We start from the raw sequence: 11,850 nt of genomic DNA on the forward strand, positions 1-11,850 counted from the left end.
AATCTATGTCTCAAAGGAGTGTAACACCAGTCTACTTAAAAGAAAAAATAGCATAATGACTTGTTAATGGTTCCATTTTCATTCCTACCTTAAACTTAGCTCCAGATGAATTGCCGTGGAAAGAAGCTCCCTCAAAAACCCTCAAATGATGTTCTTTATTATTTTATTTATTTTCTTAAAGGCAGTCTCTTTATTCCCAAAGTACTCCATAATAGATTCACAAGAACTTATTTTCTAACTTTAACTCTTTCTCTAAATGTAGCTCAATAATATTTAATTTAAAAAGTACTACAGATTTTCTCAAATGCTTATCTCTTTCAAGGCTCTGCTCTTACCTTTTCTGCCTGGAATGTGGCCCCACTCTCTGCTGTGGGAAAATCCCTTAAGATCTTGTATAAGTTTTTCCCAACTCCAAATCAACTTTCATTTCCTTAGAATTCCCACAGCTTATGTCTTACCCTTTGCTACGTTGTGTTACTGATATTTGTGAAACTCCCTCAGTCTTTTTGCCAGACTCCTTGAATCAAAGACGTTGCCCTGTTGACTCTGGAACACTGACTACACGTAGTAGACTTAATGAATAATCCCTTGACTAGTACCAGCTGACACTGTGAAAACACTGACAACTGGAAGAACACTGACAACGGCAAATACTCAGGTTCTTCTAAATATGATTCAGTAAATATTTATGGAATGCCAGTCTTACCCAGGCAACTCTGCCAAACGCTGCAGGACATACAAATGAAAAGAAGGGTCCCATCTTCCAGGGAGCACGCAGTGGTAGGAAAATCAGAAGATAGCACAAAGGGGACCTGAATTCCACTGAAGGACCTGCTGCTGGTAAATTGCGTGACCCTGAGCAACTCTCTTCCTGGCAAGGAAGCAAGTTCTTAATTCTCTGACAAGAACTATAAATGGAACTTATTTCACAGGTTATAAACTATCTAACAAGAAAAAAAAACAAAACAAAACCAGAATCATTGTGAGCATGCCAGGCCCAGATATGGGTACAAACCCCTCAGGGGGTGTTAACCCTGACCAGAGCAAAACTGCCTTTGTGAAAATTATAAAGGATAACTTCATCTAAAATGGAATTGGGAGTTCAGAGGGGAAGATCTCAGGCCCTACCAGTAGACACCAATTGTGTTAGAAAGAGAAGTACTTTTGCATTGCCAAGAGGAAGGTTACTACTTTACTATCCAGCAGGAGGAAGAATTTCTCCTTGCCCAGCAACAGCCGAGCCAATCAAAGACTGGAACGATTCAGCCAATGAAAAACCACTCCATTTAAAACTGCCAGTTTTCCCCCAGGGGACTCATAACATCCCCTTGCAACTCCTGGTCCTCTCTGTAAAAGTACCATTCTTTGCCTTTGTTCTCCAGACTGCTTATGATTGCCAGAGTTTTCATGTTCTAAATTGCAACTCTCTGTTCGCTAATAAACTCATTTTGCTGATAAAATAACTGGCTGTTTTACTGGCGGAGGGTGGGAGAATTGTCTGGGGTACGGCTCCAACCCTGGCAGGAGCTGGACTCCCGGTTACAAGGCACGGCCACCCGCGGCCACGCAGGACCTAACGGCCGGAAAGGGCTCCGCGGGCCTGGAGATAGAGGGGCACGAATACTTTCTCCGCCCGTTGAACCCGGACTGTGGCTGTCTGCAAGCGAGGGGCTGAGCGAGGCCCTCCCCAGAAGTACGTCACCTCTCCTTCCGGTTGGAGAGCCCGGTGCAGAGGGAGCGGACCGCGGCGCTGGAAGGTTTTTGGCCAGTCTTAGCCGGGCCAGGCAGACCTGTGAGGTTCTGGTCCTGCGCCCCCGACCCCGGACCCTCGCTGGGCCCGCCTCTGACTGGCGCGGGCAGAGTGTCCTCCTTACAGCGGTGGCTGGAGGGGCGGAGACTTGCGCTTGAACCCGAGGAAGTGGAAGCGGTCTCCACGAAGCCAAGCCGTCTGAGGTAACGGAGAAGCGGTTCCCCCTTCGGCTCCGGAGCCTCCGAGAAACTCTGGCCGCAACCCAGGGTCGCTGTAGGGCGGGCGGGGGTTGAGCCAGACTATTCCGGGCGAGACCGGCGTCAGCCTCCTGAGGCCGCTCTTTCCCAGCTTTGCGCAGACAGCGCCCGGGCCGCGCGCCCTTAGACCCCGCCCGGTACTGTGCTCGCGGGCGCGCGCGTCGTTGGCCCAGAGGCAGGGGCGGGGAGTAGTGTCCACTTTCCCGCCTCCGCCGGCGTTTGCTTTGCTGGCTGATGCTAACACAGGAGAACTGGGCAGCCCAGCCTCAGGTCAGCGTCTGCTAATGAAAAAGCCCGGGAAGTGTGCCCGTACCTCCAAAGCCGGGTGGGCAAAGAGGAGCCGGCCATCTGTACCAGTACCGTGGCATCCTGGACAGAATTCCGATGCCATTTCTGTTGGATCACCTCAGGGAAAGTAAAGCTCACGAAGTTCTCCTCAGGCTCGCTTAGGGAACTAATGACCCTTGAAGAAACGTAGTCAGCAGAGTTTAATCGCCACCAATTTCCATTCTCTCCTTTTTTTGCGACTTGACATTTGGACAAACATTTTGTGAACAAAGGGCAGCTGTAATTTTTCCTAGGTCAAGTAAAGAGAAATTTAAAACACAAATATAAATCTTCTGCCTAGTGTTCTTTATATGTCTTTCAGAGAAATGCCAAGATGAATGTTGAGTAGCTAATTACTCAATTGGGACATCCATTTTGAGAATAAGGCTCCATTTTCCCTAATTACTTTCCTTCTACTCTGGTCTCACTGTTTTCAGCTCCCCTGCACCTATTCATGCATTGGAAAGGAGGACCTGCAGTGTTCCAAGAAGCGAACGTTTCTATCTTCCCAAGAGGATGGAGAGTCATGGAACTTATACCCCTTACTAAAGATAGAAGAGTAGGATGCTATGTTCAAATTTAAGAGGTCAGAATATTCTCCTAATCTTACCTTGACATGGAGAGGATGGAATAGGATTAACTCTTTGAATAAATCCCAAATACTTTACAGCCAGTAGGTACTAATATTTACTAATTTTCTCACCCACCAAACTTTTGTCATTTTTTTAAAGACAAAGTCATTTATTGGCATTTTTATTCAATGAGCTGTGCTATATATATTCTGTTGAGTAGTAGAAAGACAAAGAGAGAAACAAAAATAAAATGAAGAAAGAAAGGAAAAGAGAAACAAGGGCCTGGCAGTTGATTTGTAAAGTTCATTTTTCTCTCATAATAAGTAGCACGTAGTAAGTTTCATGTGACTTTCTTATTGACATGCACTTTTTTCTCGCTTTAATGCTTTAGGAAGAAGACCCTTCTACTGATTTTCTTGCAGAGGGGACTGCGCCTCAGTTGTCAAAGGTGGTGCTGGTGGAGTGTCCATCACTGGAACCGAATGGTTCCTAGAGCAGAATGATGACAGTAGATCTGAAGGTGGGTGAGTACTTGAATCCTTAGATCAGGGGTCTGGGAGACCAAGAAACCTGTGACAGAGAGCTCCAGTCAGCACAAGAAATGTGTCCCACAGACAGACAGCCTCAGTCCTGAGAGGTCTCACCAACACTTCCAAAGCTTCCTGTATCATGAAGCAGCTGGACCCCTTGAGGCTGTTGACCATCTGCAGGAATTATGCCATCAGTGGCTGAGTCCTGAGAGTCATTCAAAAGAGCAGATCTTGGACCTGCTGGTGCTAGAGCAGTTCTTGACCATTCTGCCCAGGGACACCCAGACCCAGATAAAGAAGCACCATCTACAGAGTGTCGAGGAGGCTGTGGTCCTGTTAGAACACTTGCAGAGGGAATCTGGTCAAATGAATGGGGTGAGAAGAAAGATTCCTGGGTAAAATGGGGTGAAGGTGGATATAGTGGGGTTGGGGTGGTTAATTTGAGAAATAAGATGGATTAGGTCACTGTTGTATTGTTCCTTTAGGACATCTAAGGCAGATCCTGAAAGCACAGACCTGCAGCAATAGTCAGTCCACTGGTTTCAGAGATCTTGGCAGACTTCTCTGGCCTTAGGGAAAGAGTTGCTTTTTGTCCTCTGGAGCCAAGATGTGTTGAGGGTCATGATCCTAGTCTGGCCTTGCCAAGGAGATAGGTATTGAGTTCTTAGAAACAAACAAAAGGCAATAAGGAGTTGGAGAGGAGGGGACAAGCGAAAAAAAGAAGAAATTCCTGGAGACCAAAGAGAGTGAAGATAGTAAAGAAAAGGAGAAACCACATGACTAGGGGAAGATTGCCAAGGAAGAGAAAACGTAGAAAGAAAACAGGGAAAGAGATTTGGAAATCCCAACAGCAGCTGAGGAGTAGTGTCCTCTGTACCATGGACCGGAGCCTCCACTGCCCTCCCTTCATGGTGGTTCCCTGGCTCTGCTGCTGAGCAGGGATCTGGGGTATGCCCCTGGGCAGGTGGCAGCATACCGGCTGGCTTCAGACCTGCTGTGCATACCGAGGTGGGGGGGCATATTTTGTGTCAAAATCATTTGGAGAAAGGTTGCAGCCATGATTCTTTCCTCTTGCTTTTTTTCTCCATTTCATCCATATGGAGAATCATGTTGACAAGATTCCTTAAATCTTTTGAGAAAACTGGAAGACAGGAAACCACCAAGGCAGGGGTCTAAGTTGGGAAAGAAAGCCTGTCAAGGCAGCATGAGAACAGGTGGCTGGTGTAACCCTGCTAGTGGTCTGAGCTGGGTTGTATGCAGAGGGTTGGGGGCTGCTGTCTTGGGGTGCTGGCAGTAGCCACAGCTTTTTTCCTTTTATTCCAGTTTTCCCAGATTTTGTGGCTAGCTCTTTGTGGAAAATTGGTGGCCCAGTATCTCTTTAAGTCTTTTTGTCATTTCCTTTATTGTCTTCCACCTCCTACAGTCTGTACTCTGCTTTTTCCTCCCTCTACCACCAACCCCCAAACAAACATGAATGCTCTGGTAACAAGGATGGGGATTATTTCTAGGTTGCAGTCCACAAGCTGGGAGAGGAAGCAGTGTTCTTGGGAGAAACAGCAGAGGCCCCAGGCTTCAAGCTGAAGCCAGCAGAGTCGCAGCCACTGGGCATGTCCCAGGATGAAGAATTTTGGAATACACACCAGGGTCTACAGGAACCACTGAGCAGGAAATACTCACAAAGAAACTGAGCCCATATGTGAGAGGGGTAAGGAGCTTCATGTAATATTCCTTCTCCTGGGAGCTGTGATAGTGATTTGTTAAGCCAGAATATTGTTAGCATTTTCTGGCCTGCCCTTTGGATCTACTTATGCTACCACATTAGCAGTTATAGTGCCTATCAGGTGGCGGTAGAATACACCAGGTGTGGATGAAGGTTCAGGTTGGCCTAAGGTACAGAAATATCCAAAGCACAGAATCCTGGTAATAACAACAAGAACTCTGTTTTTTAGCAAAGTGGAAAGGGTTGGACCCACCTTATCCTGAATTTATACAGAAGGAATTGGGAACAGAAATGGGCTGTTAGTGACAGAATGTGAACACTATTATATACCAGGAAAAGAGTAATAAATGGAAAAAACAAAAAAACAAGACAGAGCATCTCCTACTGTACCCTAAATTCCCTGAGTATTTCATTTTCAATTTATGTCATAAGAGGGAAATAATAGAGTTTTTCCTTTCATTTATTTTGCTCATGAAAACTGGGGAACCTGTTTTAGAGACTGGTAGATACTTGGTTTTATTTATAATGAGGCGGCCACTGCTGGGCACCACACACACTTGTAAGGTGTCTTGTCTATACTGAAATAATCAGAATCTTCTACAAGTTTAGAAATGAGCCTAGAATAATCAAAGGCAGAAGGTAGAGAAATTTCCTCTGGCTCTTCCACCCACAGCTGTGCCCGCTCACCAGATCCTAGCCTCTCCTGAGCAGACAGACACCAAGGACTGGACTGTGGCACCTGAGTTCTTCTTGTCTGAGTCCCAGGTGAGCTGTGCTTGCCAGCTCTTCAGGGCTGCCTTTCCCTGCTGCCCGTGACCCACACTGCCCATCAGGTGCTCAAAGACATTAGTCCAGATGTTTCTTAGGACTTTGGGCACCTGTTTGCTGATCCTTTGCCTCCTTGTTTTCTGCTTTCTCACTTTAAAAAAAATCGTATGCTGTTCCTTCAGTACCTGATCTCTAACATACAGTTTATGGGCCAGATGGTTGGGCTCCTTTAGAAGTGTCAAGTACTGAGCTAAAGCCCTTTATTTTCTTTAGAGCTTGTTGACATTTGAAGAAGTGGCCATATATTTTTCCCAGGAAGAATGGGAATTACTGGATCCCACTCAGAAGGCCCTCTACGGTGATGTAATGCAAGAAACCTATGAGACTGTCATCTCTCTAGGTAAAGATTCTCCCCTTCTCTGCATAGGAGTCTGTCGTGTTTTTGGCTTACTCTTAATCCTGTGAGAGAGTCTCTGTTCCAGTAGCTCACTGGTTCTCAAATAGTTGTTTTTGTATGGAAAAAATATATACCCACATCACCTGGGAGCTTTTCCCAAGTGCATATGCTCATTCCTCATCCAAAATTTTTATTCCCTTCCCTCCAAATCTGCTTTGCTCTTTTCTTTCCTGTCTCCCTAAAGGGCACCACCATTTACCCAGTATTGCAGGCAAGAAAACCCGTGGGTCATTCTTTACCATGATCTTGCCGTCGTACTACACTGCTAGCACGCCACTAATCATCTTGACTCCACCTTCACAGTGCAGCCTGAGTCTGACCATGTCTCAGCCTCTCAAGGGCACTTAGCATCCTGGTCTCAGCCAGTGGTGTCTCTATAGAGGTCCACCTTAGTGCTTTCTAACTCGCACCCCCTGCACCAAATCTGCCCTCCCACAGTCTTTTCCACACAACAGCCAGAGTCTTCTAAAAAACCTGATCAGATCGTGATGTTTTCTGCTTCAAAACCTTATGATGACTTTTCATCCCATTCAATATAGGATTCACATTTCCTCTCAAGACTCCCAGGAGCCTCCAAGATCTGACCCTTCAACTCCTTACCATTGTCTCTGGCCACTCATGCCCTTGCTTAGTCCTCTTTTAATTCACATTGGTCATTTTGCTGTTTCAGGGACTTGCCTTAATTATTTTTTTCCCCTTCCTCCTGGCACTCTTCTGCCACATGGCAAAACTGGACTTTAGGGTTCTGCTCAGATACCACTTTCTCAAAGACGCTCTTTATATAACCTTATCTAAAATAGCTTCACAGGAGCAGAATCTTAAATGCTTTCACCTAGCTTTAGTTTTTTTCAAAACCTTAGTCACTTGCTGGCATTAACATATTCACTGATGTTTATTTTCTTACTCTGCACTAGAATATAGCCCCATGAGCTATATTCACCACAATATCTGTTACACGTAGAGAGAGCCTGGCACCTCATCACCACTCAGTATGAATTTATTGAATGAAAAGGTGATAAATATGTTCCATACTTGGTAATATGGTTTAGAGAAAATTGCTGAGTGATTCTGGTCTGTTTGTTCCATCTTAATGTGAACCAGTGAGCTATGGAAGTGGTAGAAATCTTTCCTGGTCCAGTGTCTGCTGCTTGAGAGCTAAATAAAAAGTTAGTGTGATGATGACATGAATCACTTGTGCATAGGATACCCAACCCACTGACTCCCCTATACCTGGTCTTATTCCGTATGAGTTCTCCTAAAGAGTTCATAGGACCAGGCTGTATTTCCTGCAGCATCTAGAGTTTGGTGACTTTTAGTCGAATATGGAGTGTTAGTGGCAGAAGAGGGGTAACATGCACTGGATTCCCGTACCCTTTCCATTGATATAATTTAGGTCTGTTTTTCAGCTATTTTGCAAATCCACTCAAATGCAGTATACTGTAAACTTAATAGTGGATATGAGAGTATTCATTTAACCATTCTGGGTTACAGACTGTTAAAATGTCCTTTGCTCTTCCTAAAGTAGTCCAGTGAAGCATCGTTAGTTCCAATCCTTGACCTCAGTCTTTTTATTTCAGCATTATTTGTGGTCCCCAAACCTAAAGTGATCTCCTGTCTAGAGCACGGGGAAGAGCCATGGATTCAAAGACCCCCAGAGTTCAAGGACAGTCCTGGAGAACTCCTTACAGGTAAACATACTGTGGGAGGAGGAGAAATGTGTCTTGATAGGAACCTTTCCAACGGCTTAACATTTTAAGATTCTGCTTCCTTTTTTTTTTTTTTAAATCAGTGAACATTGCCTCTTTTTTTTTTTTTTCCTATTCCTGGGATTTTCTTGTTATGCCGTACTGTTATATGATTCTTATGTTTATCCCAACAGAGAGAAAGCTGAAAAATGACACTGAAAAACATCAGCCTATATGTCTTTCTGAATTAGAAATACAAGCACCAGGAGACGTAGTATCAAAAAAAGCGAGAGTGAATGTTCCGCAAAAAACAACAGGCAAAGAGAATCATGGTGATATGAACAGGGTCGGGAATTGGCACCAAGATTTTCCAATGAAGGAAAGAAAGAAACTTTCAAACTGGTGGGAAGAAGAGCTGCTGAAACTTATGGAGCTTCACCAGAAAGAACGTGCAGGGGAGAAACCTTTTAAATGCCAGGAATGTGGGAAAAGCTTCAGAGTTAGCGCTGACCTTATTAAGCACCAAAGAATTCACACTGAAGAGAAACCATATAAATGTCAACAGTGTAGTAAGAGGTTTAGATGGAAGTCAGATCTTAATAAGCACTTAACAACACACCAAGGAATAAAACCGTATAAATGCTCATGGTGTGGGAAAAGCTTCAGTCAAAATTCACATCTACACACACACCAAAGAACACACACTGGAGAGAAGCCCTTTACATGTCATGAATGTGGGAAAAAATTCAGCCAGAATTCCCACCTTATTAAACACCGGAGAACTCATCTGTAGCACATGCAGGAGAAAATTAAATGTGTGCTCAAGACGTCTTTGACAACAGAAACTTTGAAACCAGTGCAGAAAAACTTGTCCAGTGTCCTTAGTGTGAAGAAATAGACCATGCAGAACTTTACCCTTTATGAAAAAATAGAAAGTTAAAAAGCGTGAAGAATTTTTCACCAGGGGAAAATTGGGGGATATGAACATCATGTTTCACAGAAAGGAGTCAGGGTTGACTGTGGAGGGGAAACAGTAGTAGTTGTACTAAGTACTGTTTTTACCAAAAACTGAGGGAATTCCATAGCCAAAAAGATGTTCCAAGAACATTCTGAGTAAGGGGAAAAGCTTTGTGGGGATTGTACCTGGCAAAATAGCAGAACAGCTTCAAATACCAGACGTGTCATGAATCAGTCTTCTGCGCTCACAGAGGTAAATACTGTCGATTTGCACTGATCTCCCCAGCCACCCTTAAACATGTAATAGAGCCAGTTGTAGTGTGGTCTTCCAAAGCAAAAAGCAGTTATATACATCTTACATACCATCATCTTCCAGGTAGCAGGATTACCATTTTCATGGGGCAGAAATGAATTCTAATATGGTTTTCAATGAAGCAAATTAGAGTTTCTTACTCTCTTTTGTCTTTGGATTGTGTTCACAAAGTTGATGATCATTTGAGTTCCTTCTTGAGCATTTTAGCAATTACCTCTCTTGAATCCTGTTGGCGTAATTTTTCCTGTGATAAAATCATATTTACTTCACTGGTGGAGCATCTGCCAGGTAAACTAATAATGCACTATGTTTGCTATGTGTATAACTGATAATGCAGTATGCGTCTCATTGGTGGTGTTTGAAAAGGGAATATCTTTAATGGTATCGTGTGGACATGGGTTGGAGTTATTAGGCATGGAATATGCATTAGATGTAAAGAATTTTCTGCAATAAAAGAAACTAGACTGCTTATCTTACAATGCCAATTGGATAAAACAGCCATAAAGATGACTTTTCCAAGGTCTAAATGGAAACTAATAGGAGTTTGGGATCAACTTCTCAGGTTTTTGTCTGTTTGCATTTTAATTTGGTTTTTGTTTGTTATTAACTACAAGAGAGGATCTAGAGTGTGTGCTGCACCAGGATCATGTGGTTCACTCGGTGATCTGGGAATCCAGTGAGCTGGAGACCAGGTTTCCAAAAGGGAAGATTTGGGAACTGATGCTGAGTGGCAGACAGGGATGGGCAAATGCACATCTGTGGGGGTTGACTTGCACTGCAGCTGTTAGGCACAGGTCATCCTGTCTGTTTTCTCCATCGTGGCATTTAACAGCAGCCTCAGGTTACAAATTTGAGAGACAGCTGAAAATCTCTAGGCTGTGGGTTTTCTTGTAACTCACTCTTATCTACAATAGTGATCTCAATGTGTTCCTGCTAGAGCGTTTCTGTATAATCAGGAAAGGAGTTAAATTGTCTCTTCAAATCTCATACTTTATAAACAGGGAAGTTAAGGCTCAAAGAGATACAGAGGTGTGTTGAGACCCCGTAGCTCATGGGTCTGTTGGCTGTCACTTAGCTTCATCAGTCAGGATGGGAGGCAGGAATAGCAGGACTGATTTGTGTGCTATCCCTGCACGGCCATCCTGGGCGACATTGTATTGTATCTATTTCTAGCTTATAAGACATTCCTGTTTCTTTTTTTTTTTTTTAATAGACTTTATTCTTTTAGAGCAGTTTCAGGTTCACAATAGGATTGAGCAGGAAATACAGAGTTTGCACATAGCCCACATATAGATACTCCCTTACCTCCAATATCCCTCATTCATGTGGCATATTTGGTACAATGAATGAACCAACATGGGTACATTATTATCAACCAAAGTCCATAGTTTACATTACAGTTCACTCTTGATGTTGTACATTTTATGGGCTTTGACAAATGCATAATGACATGTAGCCACCACTATAGTATACAGAATAATTTCATTGCCCTAGAAATCCCTTGTGCTTCATCTGTTCATTCCTCCCTCCCTCCCTTTCCCCAGAACCCTGGAAACCACAATCTTTTTATTGTTTCTGTAGCTGTGCCTTTTCTAGAATGTCATTTGGTTGGAATCATACAGTCTGTAGCCTTTTCAGACTGGCTTCTTTCATTTAGTAATACGTCTTTTAAGTTTCTTCTATGTCTTTCATGGCTTGATCTTTTTTTTTTCTTTTCACTGCACACATATTCTTTAATTTACATATATGTACTGTTCATTGTTTCTAAGAACATATAGAGCTTTAGCTTTTTAAGGTTACATAGTTATCAAAGGAATAAAGCCAACCACAAAATAAGAATTAACCCAAAAACATACATGTACCCTGCTATTAACAGCAATATTGTTTATGATTGCCAAGATATGGAAACATCCTAAGTGCACATCAGTAGTTGAATAGCTAATGGAGATGCAGCAGCATATAGATATTTATATGTCATGGAATATACCTCACCCATAAAAAAGAAGGATATTTTGCCATTTGCAGCCCTTCATTCACTGTTTTTTTTTTTTTTTTCCACTTCAAAAACCAGAATTTTATAACTGGTAGAGACATTTCCATTACATCAAAAACAACAAAACACCTATAAATAAACTTAACTAAGGAGGTTACCTATACTCTGAAAACCGAAATGACACAAAGAAATGGAAAGATTTCTTGTGCTCTTGGATTGGAAGAATCAGCACTATCAAAATGCCCACACTACCCAAAGCAATCCACAGATCCAACGCAACCCCCATGAAAACACTCACGACATTCCTCACAGAACTAGAACAAAAAATTCAAAAATTTACAAGGAACTACAAAAGACCCCGAACAGCCAAAGCAATATTTTGTAGGTCTCTTTTTTTCTCTCTCTCTTCTTTTTGTTCTCTTTTCTTGCGGTGTGATGACTAACAAGGTCCTTTAACATTTGTTGTAAAGCAGGTTTGGTGGTGCTGAAATCTTTTCAGCTTTTGTTTATCTCTGAAGCTT

At 43.1% G+C, this 11,850-nt stretch overlaps 1 protein-coding gene across 1 annotated transcript; it reads left to right on the forward strand.

The window, feature by feature from the left end:
- The first annotated feature begins 1,688 nt into the window (after positions 1-1,688).
- Positions 1,689-9,846, forward strand: LOC102522982 (zinc finger protein 75A). The gene is given in 10 exon segments (XM_032461119.1): positions 1,689-1,953; positions 2,772-2,920; positions 3,298-3,455; positions 3,457-3,811; positions 4,945-5,103; positions 5,105-5,141; positions 5,830-5,921; positions 6,198-6,324; positions 7,959-8,069; positions 8,261-9,846. Coding segments are annotated over 8 exon segments (1,530 nt in total). The 5' UTR covers positions 1,689-1,953; positions 2,772-2,920; positions 3,298-3,405; the 3' UTR covers positions 8,860-9,846.
- The last annotated feature ends 2,004 nt before the right edge of the window (positions 9,847-11,850 follow it).

The sequence above is a fragment of the Camelus ferus genome, chromosome 18 (genome assembly GCF_009834535.1).
Source record: "Camelus ferus isolate YT-003-E chromosome 18, BCGSAC_Cfer_1.0, whole genome shotgun sequence".
In the NCBI taxonomy this organism is placed as follows: Eukaryota; Metazoa; Chordata; class Mammalia; order Artiodactyla; family Camelidae; genus Camelus; species Camelus ferus.